Raw genomic sequence first — 17727 nt, 5'->3', positions numbered from 1 at the left:
TTGCACCTTCCTGTAAATGGAAGGAAGGTGCATGGCATTCTGAGAACTAAAGAAAGGTCCACATCAGCCATCTGAAGACTATTGACATATGTTAAGATGCTGGGGTTGTTTCCTTTCACAGCCCAGGGCTGTCATTAGCTGAGCATTTGGATGCTCTTCCAAAGAGGCTGAAAGCAAAAGCCCTCCAAGAACGGCAGCAGAACAAACTCCCATCCAATAACAACAGATCCTGGTATGCAGCTACCGAGGTCTGTACCAGGGCAAGTGCTGCAGCAGTTTGTGCTCCCACATTTGAGCCTGTGCCTCAGCTGCAGCAGACCAAATAATTTCATTATAGTGGGAGAGGCTGCAAAGACTAACCAAGAACCCAGCTGCTGGGAGCTCAGCTTCTGTCTTGTCTTAGTACTGATCACAACTCCAGCTCAGATTAACACAAAGCTGGCAGGAAAACTTAGCTCCAAGCATAATAATAACTCAGGAAGGGCTTACAGGCAGAATGTATGAGAGGAATCTGTGCAGCGGTTATCTTGCTGAGCTTCTCTTCTGTAGTAAGAAGGCAGCCTGGGAGAACTGAAGCAGCTGTGTTCTGGAAGGATCTCAGGAACAAGTCTATTAAGCATCTCTGAAGTCTGCCACACAGTGATAAACTAAACTGAGATGGCTGAAGGCAGTCACCCTGCTCTCCACCTGGTTCCTCTCCTTCTGTAGCAGGAGCAGATAAATGATAGCCACATTTGCTCCTGAACTGTTGCAGTTTATAGCCTGGGCTGGCTCTAAGTGAAAGCTGCTGTATGAAGCCAGCCCAGCTATCAGACTGGCTGCAGGAGAGGCAGGTTCTGTTGCTGTCGCCTCTCCTTCACATGGTTGCACTTGTAGGATTGTAACTTTTACTCATCCTGATTTAAACTGCTGTCATGTCACACTTCAAGACTACCAGTTGATACTTGGCAGTCAGTGTGACTTATAATGTGGCTAGATTACACCTCCTCACTGGAATACCATGTGGAGAAACTGCAGAGAGGTAAGGCTCTGTTTAAGAGCTTAGATGCAGCAAAAATGATCAGGATAGGAGGGAGGCTGAAGTGAGAACCCAGTTCTCATGCCAAGGAGAACTCGGGCATTCCAGATGTATCCTGTGTCAAGATTTAGGAAGGTTTCTGCTTCTCTGGTACACCAACCTCTGAGGGAAAAGACTTTTCAATTAAGTTAAGCCTAAGAAATGAGGAGGTAACAGAAGAAACACATTAGTCTGGATGCCTGCCTCTTGTTTGTTCATCTTGGTGCTTGGACCGGCTAAGCACCAGTTGGCTGTTCCCTTATGAAATGATTTAATAATCCAACATCTGGCTCCTTTGAGTGTTAATGCCCGCTTGGGTCCAAGCTGGGCCTTCCAAACAGACCTGAAACTTTTAGGTTTTATCAAATCTTTAAGTGCAAATTCCAGGGAAACCAATTCTGTGCCTTAAAGGTAATTAAATGGAGTGACTTGGGGATTGCAGTCAGCAGGCTGGCTGCGGGGATGACAGGCTTTGACACTCCTGCAGTGTCCTTGTACAACTCACCACTCAGAATAGCAGCATTTCGCTAGGGCTCTTTGGCTCTGAAGCCCTGGGCTGAGGGTTGTGTTGCTTGAGGAAGGAAACAGCTGACTGACTCTCTTCTGGTCAGTGCTAGCTCTGGGGAACGGATGCAGGACGTGTGATGTTAACCCTTCACAGAAAGAGGACAAGGGGTAATGGGTTCAAACTTAAACAGGGGAAATTTAGGTTAGACCTAAGGAAGGTTAGGTACAAGGAAGAAATTCTTTCTTGTGAGGGTGGTGAGGCACTGGAACAGGGTGTCCAAGGAAGCTGTGGCTGCCCTATCCCTGGCAGTGTTCAGGGCCAGGTTGGACAGAGGGGCTTGGAGCAACCTGCTCTAGTGGAAGGTGTCCCTGCCCATGGCAGGGGGTTGGAACTGGATGATCTTGAAGTCCTTTCCAACCCAAACCATTCTTTGATGCCACCCATTCGCTGGTCTTCCAGGGCAAGATTTCCCAAACAACCTCAGGAGCTTCAAGGAAATGTTCTGTGTTTTACAAAACCCATCTTTAGCAAAGTTTTCCTGTTACTGTTTCCATGCTATGTAGGCTCCACAGGATCCTTCCTCTTAACTTCCATGAGAGCCTTCACCTGGTTAAGGCAGGACCTTGGCTGGTTAGTTGCTCACAAAAGGAGGTGTGTGTGGAGGGAAAGAGTGGCCTTGCCGAATTGGGGACTTATTTGGGCCCTTGAGAAGGGCTTTCACATTCTTCACTTTAGCTGCCACTTATGCAGGAAGAAAAACCTCGTATTGTACATGAGCTCCTTAAATATCTGCAGATGAATCCACTTCAGCAGAAAGCCAGCTCCACCAGAACACTGACTGTGAACGCAGCAGCGTGAGCTGCCAGACACCCAGACCTGGATGGCCTGGGGCAGCAGGAGAGGGCAGATGTGGAGGAACCTCCCTTCTCCCTGGGAGGTGGAGGAATGCCTGCCTGCCTGCACAAAGAGTTGGACTCATAAACAGCAGCTTGATGTGCCTGTCAGAGCACACAGTACTTATTCAAGTACCAAACTAATTTCATCACCTCCCCTGCCACGGCAAGAGGAGTAGAGGGATTAGTTTGAACTCTGACGATCATATAATAACAAGCTGTGTGCAGCTAATAATCCACTGGAAGGATTAGCAAACTTCAAGTTGTCTAGCTCTGCACAATGGGAAGTGAAGAACAGCTTCCCTGTTGTATCTATTGCGTCTGCATTCCCTCCAGTGGAAGCACAGAACATGATGAGACAAGGTTTTCCAGTCTGTTATGAAATGGGAATCTAATGTGTGACTAATGAAGTATTGCTAGCAATTCTACAAGCACCCATTCAGCCAGGAATATGGATTTAAGCTTTACTATATAAGAGTGCCTCTTAAATACCTACCACAAAAGAGCAGATTGCGATTTCAGCAGGCTAATGTTAAAACACGTCATTTGAGGCTCTCTGGGAGTAATGTCCTCCAGCCTGTGTGCTCTGCATGTCCTCAAGTCTCCAAGCAGACTGCTCTGCTAATCCAGAGCAAAGAACACCACTGAACTCCTCCCAGCTTCCCTGGCATAATTCATATGCAGCTGGCAAAAGAGCCCAGTACAAAACACAGGACAGTAAGATGCCAAGGAGCAGATTTAGCAACTGGAGTTGCTATTTACTGCCCTCTCTCACCTCAAACTCTAAGAACAACTTTCAGTGCTAGATAACTCAAGGTTTTTTCCCTGGGGGAAACTAGATGAGAGACCAGAATAAGACATAGTAGTAGGAAGGCAGTTTCAGAGCTTGTATCAACTTATGAATAACTAGAGTAACCAGCCCTGTCAGAGCCTGGAAAAGAGAGCTGCGACTCCTCATTCTCCTCCCTGGTTCCCTTCTGGAGTAGCAGAAGCAATGAGTAACAGCGTGCCGGTGCTGTGGGCTGGCTCTGTCACTGACTGCTCCAGTGGTGGCTCATGCTGCCTCCTCCCATGTCGCAGGGCATTGAGAGCAGCAGAGGAAATGTTGTGCTGGGGCTTGTACTGGGCGACTTCTCTTCCGCTCCAGTAGAGAATTCCAGTGGAACACTGGAGTGCACAAAGGATGAAAGCTTCAGCACAATGTGCCCCTGCCAACACTTGGCAGGGCCGCAGGACCTTTCTTGCTCTTGCAGTGCAAACAGGCACTACCACTCACAATAGGATGGTAGCAAAATACTAGTTTCCACCAATAGCTTCTTCCACTGTTTCCTCCCAGTTGCAACTGGTGCTGCTGAGAGCCCATGGGAAAAAGCTCTAGTATAGACAAGGCCTCTGCATGTAAATGAACGCTACATAAATAACCCCCATCTTCCCTCAGTTCCTAGGTTGTGTACTCTATGCACTAGAATTCTCTTCAAAGACCTCCCAGTTCATTCTTTATGCTCTAATTAAGGATCAGTGCCAATTAACTATCTTCAATAGAGAAGCATCTTCCGCTCAGCAGCCAGGAAGTGTCTGAATAAGATCCTGCTGTACAATACGCCCATGAAAAGGGAAGCCCTCCCTTTTTGGAAAGGGCTTCCAAGATTAAAAACCCAGTATAGAATACAGGATGCCTGCTTTAAAAATATTGTGTGTAAGATTAACTGATGGCATCCACCAATGCAGAGTGGTTTCTTATATGCTTCATATAGTACGCTATTGCACTGCTGAGACTCTGAGCTGGGCACCATCGTGGCAATAGCAGGTCTGAAAACAGAATGCAACACTTCCTAGAAACTGGTATTAAAACACTGTCTGCTTTCCCTTCCAAGGGTGTTATCCAGTCAAAGATCAGAAGTGCAGTGTCAAATCTGATGCTAAATATTGATTCAGATCAAAAATTACCAATAGTTATGCCAGCTTCTAAACTGCCCTGGTAGTCCTCACCTCTTCCCTTTCCTTCCTGTAGCTCTTCACCTGTTCCATAAATACCCAGGCAATTTAGATTGCTGCTGCACTGTGTTCTGAGCAAGAGCTGTGCTAATCGTCTGAGCAGGCAAAGGCAGGGGAATGTCATTTCTGAGCTTGGCTGGAGATGAATACATCAGCTCCCCAGCCAGTTACGGGCTAAGTTTAAAAAGCACTATTCTACATGAAAATTAGATGGGTTAAATGCTATGGGGGGAGGGAGAGAAATAGGATAATCCCTTCAAAGCTTTAAATGGAAGAGTCTCAAACCTGCTTTAGCTGCTGTGAGACATACAAACAGCCTCAGAATTAAGACCCCTGCAGAACTTCAGCCAGGCACAGCAGCTGCACTGCCTTTTGGGGTAGATACGCTTGAACTGGTTACACATGACACAGATGTAAGTTAGCCCACCCTGCTAATGGTAGCTCAATCTGGTGACCATTCACAGCCTGTTCTGAAGAATAAAGGGTAGAGGAGGAAGAGTGCGGACTTTATGATGAGAAACAGGAACTGTAAAACTGTATTGGAGGATGTGGGAGAACAGCAAATTATTCCATGAGCAGCACAATCCACAAAGTCTAGTCTGATGGGATTTACATCCATCACATCTGCCAGGTATTTCAATATATAACATATTTGGAACTAGCAATGAATACAAATGCTTTCGTGGAGCACATTGTGTACATCTCATTTTTCACACACACAAAAACCCAAACAGGCTAAATAAATCTCTTAGGTTTAAGGAGAATCCCTGTACCTGCTCAGCACAGACTAGGGTTTGATATTTGAGTTTTGCTAACTAATCCCTTCGCAAAGAGCAGGGGATGGGTCTATCCTAAGATGCCTTGGGAATTTCTGGAGCAGCTTGTTACAATCCTGCTTGTGGTGAGATTTGAGCTCCAGACAGGAAGGCTGGGGAAGGGGGATGCAGAACAGTGCACTGCAACCAAGTCGCTCCAGTGAATGGAACCTTTTATTCCACGTGGGGTTCAGCTCTTTTGAACTTACCCGAATCCTTCTCATGGCTGCCACAATCTCCACGCGGCTGTTGGGCCTGGGTACGTCCAAGCTACCGATGTACTGAAAGACACAACAGTGAGATGTCTGTAAAGTAATGCACGAGTTAATGGGGGAGGCTTCTCCCAAACAACCAGCATCTCTCATTTAGTCCCTGCTTGGTTAGACTCTCTTGGCCTAGGACACGATAGGAATATCTGTTGTGGGTAATGTTATCAAAGTCAGGGAGAAGTTCATGGATCTCTAATTTCAGGTGTGAGCCTCTGACCTCATTCGGATTCTGGATGCTCCTTCACCAGTGCTTTGCAGGGCAATGTCTGTTGCTAATCAAGTCACAATCCTGTGGGTCTGAAAATGGGACTGTCCATCCTTTGTCATTCCTCACTATACCTGCTTTAAAAGACTCAAAAGTAAAAGTACATAGGAGTTGGGAAGTTGCTGGGATGTGCAACAACCACTTTTCCTAGAAAAGGCTCATGATTCTTCTCTAACTTTTCGGTCTGGACCACGTTCCCTCTGGACACCATTGTCTCTGCTTGGTTGGACCAGCTCAGCTGTCTGCAGAATCCTGGTAAACCCACCCAAATCTGCATCCTACACCAGCTGGTTTTAACTATGCTTAGGGGAGCTGCTGTGCTAAACAAGCTGCCTGGCTAAGCTGCGATCGCGGCTGCCCTTGGCATTGGGTGTCTGCATTGAAGTAAGTGTAAGCATCAGTCCTAGCAGGGCCCTTTACTCAGAGACTGAGACATGGGCAGATGGTGTGTTCTCAGCACCTCCGCCTCTACCACTTCACTACACCTACAGCTTCTGCCAGCCAGTCGCCTGTTCTCTTGCATGCAATGGCTGTATGCGGGTGATGCTACTGGGCTTGTTAGGGAAGACCTGCAGGCAGGCAGCTTCCTGCTGCTGGCGTTTCTCCCTCCTGTGTGTTCTTCCCTGTGCTGTGTGTACTCTCCCCGTACGCTGGGTTGTAACACTTGTGTACCAAAGGAGACTCTGGTTGTGCACTTGTGGCGGGAGGTGGTACCTGTGACAGCACAGATGCACAGAGTGCTGCCTGCACTGCTGCCAAGTGGAGGAGGCACAAAGCTGCCAGCTCAGCCTTGGGAATGAAGAAAACATGTAGTGTCCTGGATGGTCACCTCATGTGGAGCAAAAGGCCATTAATGTTGTGAAGTGTGTGGCTCACAGCTCTGAGGAAAGACTTGCATGTCAAGAGCATGCTGGTGAGGGCAAGAAAAATGCCATCTGAGTGAGGTGGTGAGTGGCCTGATGAGAAATCCTGCTAGCATGGGCTGGTGCTGAGGGCAGGGTGTTGGACTCTGTGCTGTGTGTTCCCCGGGGAATCCACTGGCTCCCTCAGTGTAACACAGCTCATCTCTGCATGGCTGTCACGGGCAGGTTACAAAGCTTGGCTTACAAACCCTCTTAAGAGCATTTGCTTCATGAACTACATCTGGTTTTTGAGTGTGCGGTTTCAAGTTGTGGGGTTTTCTTGGAAGTTGTTCCCTATGGAGAGGGGAGAAGGAGAGAGGAGAAGGGGCAGCTAATCAGGAGGCCCTTCCAAACACTGAGTGATACACACATGAACAAAGATGGAATACTTCCCCAAGAGCAGCCCCACAGCTATCACTGTTCCTGACATAGTTCTGGTTTTCTTTCTTTAATGCTTGTAGCTCGCAATGGGTTTTAGCTTCAAAAACTTCTACTTAAGAGGGCTTTCAGAGATGAGTTCTCCTGGCTCAGTATTTACTGCTCTCTTTTGCCTGCCTTGAAATAAACACCACAAGCAATCTGAAAGGTCATCGGGCTTTCCGATGCTTCTGTAAATGCCTTTGCGAAATGGCATTTTTAAGAGCAGTTAAAATCAGCTATAGCCTTTGGTAAACCACAGGAGGGTCAAACCGCTCTGACCATGAAAGCTTGAGGGCAGCGGGGAAGGGAGTCACTGAGCCAGGATTCCCCTCTGCCCTGGTGGTGAGGACATATCCATATCACTCCCGATCTGAGGTCTCTTTGGTTGGCAGGCATCTCCTTCGCTGCTCCGCAGTCAGTGCAGTCACAGGTAATTCAGATTAATTCAGTGTGGCTGGCTGGCTGTTTGTCTGTGAACAACAGGGTTGAAGTGGGGAACAGACCATGCTACCAAAGATAAATTGATAGATGGGAACAAGAGGTCATTCTCCCAAACCCCCTGCTTTGGCCTTGCTGCAGTTTGGGTGCTCGTGCTCCCATGCAGAGCCCTGCCAGCTCGTGAAGCCCTGCACAAACAGCCACCTCTCCACGAGCAGCTCCCAGTACTGACCTCCTCAAGTTTGTCCCTGAAGATTATAGGGCGAATAAGACAGTTTGGTATGTGGAGATTAGAGACTAAATGTGGTCAGTAAGATTGCCTGGTGCGAGACACCTGGCACTGGTTACAGCCCTGTCATTGTTAGAGTTGTGGCTGAGTGATGTGCCCACAATGAGCGTCCTAATTGGAAGAGACAGATTTTAGAGCAGAACGGAGCAAGCATGTTACTAAGGTAATGCAAAAACCCCCATCTCAGACCCACACATCTTAACAGCGTGTTAGCCACTTTCTGAACAGCTCGGGGTGCCTGAAGCTGTCAATCTGAAGAAGCCAGTTCCACTCAGTTAAAGGTACAGTTGCTTCATGTGTTCTAAAAATGAGCTTTCTCCTCCTCAGTGCAGTCTGCAGCACAGCAAATCTTAATTTAAAATAAAGAAATCAAAGATAAATTGTTCTTCTCCCCCAAGGAAGAGAGCTATTATTAAAATGTGATTAACTGTCCATTCAGATCCATCTTCCAACCTGCTTAAATCTTACAGCTCTTCGCAGGAAAACCAAAATGCACAAAATCCTCATTTCAAAGCTTTATTTGAATATATATGCCCCCTCTTTCCAGCTCAGGAGACAGCAGGCATGAATTCCATTTCTAATCTGTGCTAGGCCACCTGCAAAGAGGGAAAGGGAACCCTAGAGTTGCTCCAGCAAAATGCAATTCTTCTTGCTGAATTATAAACCCTGCACTGTCTACAGAATGTCAATTCCCATGGAGTCACTTTCTGAGAGTGATGCTGCCAGACTGCTCATGATCGATATGGAATTTATGACTGTACACTGTTTCTGATACCCGAAGACTGCATTTAAATGAAGACCTGCCCAGCTTTCCATGCGATGAGCAGGTCGGATGGAAGAAGGCACTAATATGGTTTTAAGCAGCACGTAACAGTCTGCTGGTTTCCAGGGGAATACAGAGCTGTCACTTGCTGCAGCAGGAACAGGGTCCTACCCAACAGATGACAGCCACCAGGTCGAGCAAGGACATGCCACAGGCAGTGTCCATTGTGCTGTCAAGAGGGGTCTTTCCAGATCAGTTCTCAAATGAAGTGCACAAGGCAGCTTCTAAGGATAAACAGATGGAAAAATACTAGGAGAAGAGCGAGAACCTGTTTGATCGTGCTAAAGTGTAAGGCTTTTATAATTTATTGATGTTTTCTTTAGACTTCCTTAGAGCTGGCACTGGAGGAGCTGAAGAAACGCACCATGGGCATGGCTGGAGGGGGCTCAGCGAGCCCCGGGCTGAGCCTATGAGGCCATCGGCCCATGGCCAGCAGGTGCCCGGGACAGGACCCGGCCCGCGGGGACCCAGTGCCCGGGGATGGTCTGCAACGGGCGAGGGCACAGAGAGCCCGGCGCTGCGGGGGCTGCCCGGGGAGCCTCCGCCGAAGCCCCCGGAGCCAGGACGGGACCAGGGGCTCTGACAGCCGGGGGAGGGGGGGCCGCGCTGCACCCCCACACCAAGGTCCCCACCGTACCCGCCGCCGCCCGGGGCTGGGGGAGCGCGTCCGGGGCTCACCTTGGCCTGGAAGTGGATGCCGTGCTGGAAGGCCTCCTCGTTGTGCAGCGGGACGCGGGAGTCGCAGCCATCGTCCACCAGGTTGTACCGGTTCTTCACCGGCATGGCGGCGGGCGGGCGGGGGCCGCCTCAAGCCGCGGCCCCCCCGGGCATCCCCGCCGGCGGCGCCCGGCCCCGCGGAGCCCCGGCGCGGGTTCGGGTCCGGGGCTGCCCGAGCCCGGCCGCGTTTTGAATGAGCGTCCGCGGGTGCGAGCGGGGCCCCGGCCCTCGCCGCGCCGCCATTGGCCCGAAGTTCCCTCACGTGATGCATGGGGGGGGTCCCGGTGAAGCTCCGCCCCACCGGCAGCCTCGGCTCGGCCGCCCCGGGGGAAGGTCCCGGCTCAGCGGGGCCGGGGCCGGCGGTGGCAGCAGCGAGGGGGTGATGAACCGACCCGTGTTATCCCGGCCACGGACCGGCTGCCGGGGAGCGGCCGCCTTCGTTGTGGTAACCCTGGATTCAGCATCGGTCTGGGCCCGCTGGGAGGAGAGAGGCTGGAAGGGAGGTTTTGCAGGGAAAGTTGTAGGCTTGACAGTGAGCACCTGAACCACCCTGCTGAGGTTGAGCTTGTGGAGGTTTTGTCTTCCTGTGTGTTTGGGGCTGTCCTGGCCTGATGGCGTTAAAACAGAGGAGCAGTACCATCTTCCGAGGTACCAAACTTCCGAGGGCACAAAAGTACCAAACCCTGGTTCTCGGTTGTAAGTACACTGCAGGGAAGTGTCCGAGTGGATCATGGAGCAGGTGCTGTTGCCTTAGGTGTGAGTGCTGTGCTCCTGATGCCAGGGGCCACGGATGGAGTCACATCTTAATTGAATTACTTGCTTTTTTGGACAGTGTAAGTGATGCTGTGTCATGTCAGCAGCACCCACTCCATTTCCCGTGTTAGGGGACAGTGTACACCATGATCTAGGATCTTGCTGCAGCTCCTGCACAAGCGTAGTCAACTAAAACCATTGCGTACGTCCAGTGTTAACGTGACTGACAGCTCCGGTAGCGATCTGCACGTGTTCTCTGTTAGAAGCCTGTTGCACAGCTGATGCCCACTGCCTGACTCAATATGCTGCCAGGATTTTGGGTGCCCCGTGCATTCAGGGTCTTCTTTCCTTCCAGCTTTATCTCTCTGGCCTGGCACCAACAGCATGGAGTTGAGTCCTTGAGAATACCCACCATGCCTGAGCGTGCCATTCCTCTCAGCAGGCACCAGCACAGGTAAGGGATGAGGCACATGCACAGTGGTGATTCGAGACCCAAAGACTTGTCTTTTTACTGTTAGTATGGCTGTGCTCTTTGCCATTTACAAGAACGATCAGAAATGTGAGTTGTGTAGGATCCAAGGGGCAGAGGCTTGTATGTGCTGCAACCAACCTCATCTGGGTTCCCCCAAACTTTTGAGTGATCAGTTGTGACTTTCTGCCACACAAATAACTCCCCAGCTCAATGCTTGAACGTTGTCGGACACCACCTTTTATGTGGTTTTCACATTAGCAAGAGAAAATTGTGGCCGCAGGCAGACAGTGCCCAGCTCCCTGTCTCCATCTCAGGAGCATTATTGTCCTGAGTTTCATGGCATCTCTCAGTACTTGGAAGTCAGTGGGAGATTGTCAAGAGCCAGAAAGCCAGAAATTATTAGAGGGAGAAAAAGCCCAAAGAATTCCTCTTGGTTCACTGACTGTGACCCTACATGTTCAAGTATTTTGTGGGATTAGCAGCTCATTATGGCACCTGAGATGGGTTCTGTGGTCAGCCTCCTGTTGTTGCTAAGTTGTTCTGTCTCCAGACAGGCTTCTCTTTTTTTCCTTCCAAGTTGTAACATTGCATTACCTTCCATTTAAATATTCACATGTTTATGCTGATACCTCTTTTATAAAGCATAACTCAAAATACGGGTTGTTTCATGTATGTAAATACATTCATTGGTTTCTGTCCAATCTGTTAGTTTAGATACACATCTCACCTGCAGATCATTAGTTTAGTTCTCTGTTGGTGATTTTTGTGTGGTCTTTATGCTGTTTAGCGTGTGCTTAGAACATTCCATGGTGCTTTTCTTATCTTGTGCAAATCTTCATTTTAAAAGTATCTGTTGACCTGAATGAATAACCTAGATTTTGTGTGCAAATGTCCTTGGAACCGATTGAGCAAGATTCGGGTCTTTGGTTCTCCCAAGCCCAAAGAGAAGGAGATGCCACCCAGTCAGCCTATCCTTGTGCTTCCTTTCACGCTAACACCAGCAAAGCTCAACTAGTGAGGGGGAAAAACCCAACACAGCCACTACTGGTGAGTCTCTCCATTGATTCTGCAATACTGCCTTTTAACTGAGGCATGCATGAACCTGTCAGGGTGCTGAGCTGCTCAGTTTCTCCTCATTACCCTCCCATTCCCACAAGAGCATTCCTATATAAGTGGGAGCATAAGGGCTTTGCTTTGGATAGTTACATTTTTTAATCTCATAGAAAGAACAGGATGAAATAACAAGAATGGTCTTTTTATTTTCGTTCTGGTGCTCTCCAGTATCCCGCAGATTATAAAATCCTTTGGGTAGGGGGAAAGGAACATCTCATGGGAATCCTGAGAAAAAGAAGGCAACTGTGATTTAATAAGGCTTGCGGTGCCAGACTGTGTTAGATCACAATTGAATGGAGGTGTTTAATATTCCATGTTCATTAACTTCCATGAAGTTTTCATAGGGCTTAGCTCTTCTAAGGTTAATGGTTTGGATCTGTGTTTGAGAATTAAGTTTGAAGGCTGCTAAACTTAAAAAGCTGTTAGCTTTCCAGTTTGCTTGTTGGACAAAGGAAATTCTGGGACTCCGCTGCAGGTAAGAAAGCTGTGCCTTTTCTTCTGGATAATAAAACTGGCCAAATATGTGGAATTAAAGAGTTACACAGTACATCATCATGGATTTAGTATAAACCCCTACTAGCATTATCCCTTCTTGACGCAAACAGTTAGCCAAACTTCATAGTGGGTGTTTGCATCAGATGGAGGGACTGTGCTAGTTATTCCTTTGATGTGCAAAGCACACATAGAAAGTCCCATTTCTCTGAACACAGTAGGAGTGAAGCACCAAAGACAGCTTCTTGGCACATAGCTTCAACTGTTTTTGCAGAGAACAGGTTTGTATCAGCTTTCTTTTTCAGGCGCAGGCTACCAAGATTTCTTTCCTTCTCTTTCTCTCACATGGATGCACATTTCTGACTGCATTGACTTTTATTCTGCATGGAAATCTTCTTATATAGCTGCATTTTTTGAAGAGACCTCGAATGTGGTGTAAATTGGGCAGTGGGTATTATTTGCAGGGTGTTCTTTAATCATTTTGTCAGTTGGCTTGCAGGGAAGGTACCTGTTGCTCCATCTGATGCTGTCAAGTTTCTTCCAAACCCACCTTCACAACTCAGATAAAGGAGATGCAGAGACAGTGCATGCTTTCCAGAGGAGACCTTGCTCTTGGTGCCAAGGAATTTTCCTCCCTTCTGCACTTATTTTAGCACAGCAGAGCTGCAAAGATTTTAAGTGATAAATAAGATGTGACATAGCAAGAATGACGAGACAGACATCCAGTAATGGCAGACAAAACCTCTGTTACAGGAAATCACTTCCATATCATACTTTCAAGATCTGAGAGATGTGTGCATGCTTGCTATCTTAGCAGATCTGGTTTTGTTGTGCAACTTTATCAGTATTATTAATACTTATTTGTGCTGGTGCAATTTTTAGAGCAAAGCATCCGGTGTGCTATCATGTTAGCAGCTTTGCAGTGTGCCGGTGGGCATCCCTTTGAGATTTAGCAGCTGAATCCACTTGCCATTCTTCAGGATTTCCAGAATTTCAGACACATTCTGCTTCCCTTACAATTGCTTTACTCACGGAAGGAAAATTAAGCAGTATCAGAACAGAACAAAATCTGTTGGCTTTTCTTGGTATCTTAAGACAATCAGTGATCAAAAGTTAAGATGCAGATTTAAGGGGAATGGCATGTCAGGAGATGTCCACAACCATGAAATGTTGCCATACAAAGCTACTGCAAAGTCAGAGGGTTATGTATGTGTTTTCCCCTCTGTTCTATGAAGCTGTGCTCTCCCCTAATGAAAAGAAGATTGGGAAGCAAGGAGAGGGAAAGAAGTACATTCCCCAATATGTGACTGCCCAACCTTCATTTAAATGAGTTGATCTTGAGCTTCCATTTAACAGAAAAAATGGGAACAAATCAGAAACCCCAACTGTTGCCAAATCTGAACTTTTCTGTGTAGGTGAATTATCAAAATAAAATTGGATGAAGTAGATCATAAATGTGTTTTGACCTGCAGTTCCTCTTGTTTGCTTTACATCAGATAACTATCACTTGTGATCACTAGGTGATAAACGAACATCTTTGTTTAAACAAGTAAGCCTGGGAGCACCAACCATGTCCCATAAATGCTGCTGTGAGATGAAATATGGAGGGAAAAATGGATAAATTGGGTAGTGCTGACTGAAACTGTGTGATGTTCCCCTCTGCTGTATTGGAGATTTGAAGAAAACAGATAAACTTGCAGACAAAATCAAGTGAATCTCCGAAGCTGCCACATGACATGAAAGCATTTGTGACACGTGGAACTGCCCTTGTTTCAGCCTCCTCAGTTAGTGTCATACGTGTCCTTTGCAAGTACAGGGTCTGCTCGGTTAGATGAATATGCCAGATTTGTGTTGCTCAAGAAGAAGCAGAAGCTTAATGTCTTGAAGGTTCAGCTCAGCAGCGTGGCCAGGCAGTCTGCCCGTTAGGATTGCAAGCCTCTTTCATGCATGGCCAGTTGCAAAGCTCTGTGCAGCAGGACTCGGCAATGAAAAATGTCATCCACAATTATGCATATTTTCGTCATCTTCTATCATGTAAATCCCCTGCCCCAAGTGTGCAGCAAATGTTTTGTTTGCATATGTAGGTCAACCACAAATCTTCGGTGGTCTAACACAAGCACTGGAAGCATAGGTTGATGTATACAGATTTAAACCTGGTCTGAAGCATAACCTAACCACAGACGTTTTCCAAGTGGAGTCTGTTTACTCGATCTGTTTTCTTCTGACTTTTCATTTTATAAAGCATTGCTTGCTTAATGATTTGTGAAAGCACAACTGACAGAAGATACTCGCCATCATTGCAAAAGGAACTATTAACTTCAGACACAGATGGATAGTTCTCAATGAGTAGCTGTTATAGTAATAGCTTGAGAAATGTGTTGTTTTTCAAAATGGTACATTGAAGTATTTCTGCAAATAGTTTTTCTTTTGCCACTGGCAGGAGGCCAGTTTTATATGATTTTTAAAAAGATTGTATGTTCTTTTTGCAGATTACACGCTGCTTAGTTTTCTTGTCTCGGCTATCTTTAAAGAAAAATACAGAAAATACATTTATTGACCTTACGATGCTAGATAAAAGCTAGAAATTCTGACTCGGTAACCAAAAAGCTTACTAGAAGCAGGCACATTTATTATTTAAGAAAAACATTACCTATTAAACTCCTAAGCTTGATGAGTTCCCAAGTCTAACTTGCGAAGTCTGTACACCACAAGTTGGCAGTGCAGTTCACCTTCAGTACGAGTTACGTGGGTCAGCTTGTTTCACCCTGATGTGAAACTCAAAGTGCTCAGTTTAATTGTCTGGGAATGTGTAATTCTTAGAATGAGGTTTTCAGTGAGAATATTCCTCCAAATACATGTGGAGTGTCTGCTAGCATGGTTCAGGGAAACAGGCTGATGCCTGGACTGATGCTCCAGTGTGTTACCCATTGGTGCTCTGCATCTGTAGAGTTGCTTTATTGCCAAACTCACCCTTGGATCTGACAACAACTATGCACATCATGGCAAGGTGTGTATTTACACACACAAATGTCAGGTTAACCATGTCCTGGTGTAATGACCCAGTAAGTTTTGATTTAGGGTAAGTAAGAGTGAAGTTGTTGCCCTAAGAGATGAGTAGAATACAGTATCCTTCCCCATTCCCATAAAATCAGACTAGCACCTCTGTTATATTTGATATCCTGAATTTAACTCATGGAAGTACAGGGACACTACATTAGGAGTCAGATCAGGGCTCTTACAAAGCCAAAATACTGTGAGGTTGGAATTGAAGTATCTTGTGAAGGTATGTGATACTGTGCCAATAAATGTACACGTATACCAATACTCTTGTCAGATTTCCTTCTGGGTAGGAGAGCACACCTTGTTCTGTCCTGCCTACAAACACCATCAGCACTGTGGTGCTGAAAGATGATTCAGAAAAAAACAAACATTGCTATTTTCCCCAGCATAGTCTTAACAGATGCACAGTTCTAGATAGAACACACATTTGTGGTCATTTATTATCACAAGATAACAATTTGTTCTCATTAACAACTCCCTCTGAGCAAGGCTCTCAGGAAATAGGCTCGTGTTTAAGAGCACACAGTAACTTTACATTTCCCTTCTCCTCACAGGGGACAGCTGATCTGAAGTTTCTTATTTCTCTCCTGCTGCTAGATCCAGCTTGCAGCATTCAGCAGGATACACTTGCCTTCTGCAATTACCCTGCTACCTTATTACTACTCAACCTATATTTTACTCCCCTACCTTGCAGTACCTGAATACCACATACAGTCTGACTTCCTGCTGCACACTACAGACCATCTCTATTTATCTCAACATGAAATGAAGGTTTTATCCATACAGTACAGTGCAAACCATGTATGTGATGTATTGCAGATTCTCTGGTAGAGAAACAACTAGTACCTTATTAACCTGTAAGAAATGTGGCTATATCATAATTAAATATAAAAGTGTTTCCCCTTTGCAATCATTTTGCTTGGTATTTCCTATGCTCCAAAGCCTCTCAATGCTGTGGCCCATCTTAACTATTCCCCTGACTTTCCTTCAGCATTGCTGACATTGGCGAGGATAAATCTCTAATATATGTTAAGAAGTGTTCATCTGGGGGCTTGGCAGTAAGATAAGAGACAGTCAGAGTCAGGTCACCATCTTAAATCACACTCTGGTGGCAGACACCAACATCTGGTGGTGGTTGGGAGACAACCAGTGATGGACACAGAAAAGACAGGATTGGGACAGCTCATCCCTGCCAAAGTTACCGGCCCCTCTGAGCTCCTGCTGGCATGGGGAAACGCTCCCAAGTTTTTAACTAAGAACCATCTCAGTGTAAAAATGTAATGCACATCATTTAATAGCAACCTGAGAGCAACCAAGAGTGAGCTACGCGACCTCAGCCTTCCTGGTCCCTTCACAACACTGTAATTAATTGGTCTTTTCTTTACCTGCAAAGGTAAATGGAGGAAGATGGTTGATGCACTGAAAACTATGGGCAGTATTAGTATTGCAGGTGAAGCTCTAGTTTGCTGTTGAAATGAGACAATGTCTGGGTGATGAAACCTTCTTTATAAAACGCTTGGAGACTTGTGGAGAAGGGTCCACATGTACGGAATCACAGATACTGGCACATTGTGTCTTAAGACTTGGTTTATGTGAAACACCGGTGAACACATGAGGTGGGAATGAGAGATTAATCCAGATGTTCCTAAACCCCTGATTTAGCAGGGCAAGAGATATATTCATATCTCCTCCTAGTCTGAGGAGTTCCACAGTAAGGAGCTTAGTCTGGACACGACCTTTTTATTTTAACTTGCAGCTAAACTTTTTGCTGCGTTTATTTAACTTTTCATTTAAAGGATTTCTTCTGCTGTCCTGTTTCAGCCCTGCTCCATATCGGGAGCACGGCTCTAGTGGCAGCTCCTTCACACAGAATCCTGGTTATTCCTGCCTTGATTGCCCGCTTCCCAAGCCTCACCCCAGCATTCCTCACAGCCAGGCTGGATTTCCCAGCGTCCAGCGCCACCGCCTGCCCGCGCTCCCTCAATTCCATAAACCTGCTTTTGCCGCCCTTCAGCCAGCAGCCGCTTCGCTCACATTTCATCACCTCTTAACTAACACTGAGGGGTTCGTGCAGCTGCTGGCGAGACGTTCGTTCTGTTCCTAACACTGTAAAAACAGTTGTTGTGTTTTCTGGCTGTGCGTTGTCACTTGGGCAATGTAAAAGTGTTTAAATCCAGAGATTAAAGTGACGCTAGCAGCTTGGTGTTCAGCTGGAGCTGTGCAAGCAGCTCCATTACACATATACAAATGTACTCTATTACAAATAGAGTAATCCCACTAATAGTACAAATGCCCGTGTGGGGAGGTGTTTCCAGCACACCCAGAGAGTCTGGAGCTCCTTCAGCCAATGTGCCCCACATGCCCCCTTGGAACGAGAGGCTCAGTGCTGCTCTGCCCACCCTATCATGGGCTTTCCATTCAAAATAACTCAAATACAGAAGCGGTA

The 17727-nt window shown here is 46.8% G+C and overlaps 1 protein-coding gene and 1 long non-coding RNA gene across 3 annotated transcripts in view; one reads left to right on the top strand and one right to left on the bottom strand.

Moving 5' to 3' along the window:
* Positions 1 to 9640, bottom strand: part of LOC115617234 (carboxyl-terminal PDZ ligand of neuronal nitric oxide synthase protein-like) — a 32910-nt gene extending 23270 nt beyond the window's left edge. The window contains exons 1-2 of the mRNA XM_030507499.1: positions 9353 to 9640; positions 5478 to 5549 (exon numbers count right to left, since the gene is read on the bottom strand). Coding sequence (XP_030363359.1) covers positions 5478 to 5549; positions 9353 to 9457 — 177 coding nt within the window. The 5' untranslated portion in view covers positions 9458 to 9640. The remainder of the gene's footprint in view (positions 1 to 5477; positions 5550 to 9352) is intronic.
* Positions 9641 to 9746: 106 nt separating this feature from the next.
* LOC115617242 lies at positions 9747 to 16179 on the top strand. Of its 2 annotated transcripts, none has more exons than XR_003994543.1 (3): positions 9747 to 9836; positions 10500 to 10598; positions 12721 to 16179. It is a non-coding gene; the product is annotated as an uncharacterized LOC115617242 (long non-coding RNA). The 2 variants fall into 2 exon arrangements; XR_003994542.1 differs by having other exon boundaries at positions 12710 to 16179.
* The last annotated feature ends 1548 nt before the right edge of the window (positions 16180 to 17727 follow it).

This window comes from Strigops habroptila, chromosome 15 (assembly GCF_004027225.2).
Source record: "Strigops habroptila isolate Jane chromosome 15, bStrHab1.2.pri, whole genome shotgun sequence".
Taxonomy (NCBI): domain Eukaryota; kingdom Metazoa; phylum Chordata; class Aves; order Psittaciformes; family Psittacidae; genus Strigops; species Strigops habroptila.
This window is presented reverse-complemented; position numbering and strand designations above follow the sequence as displayed.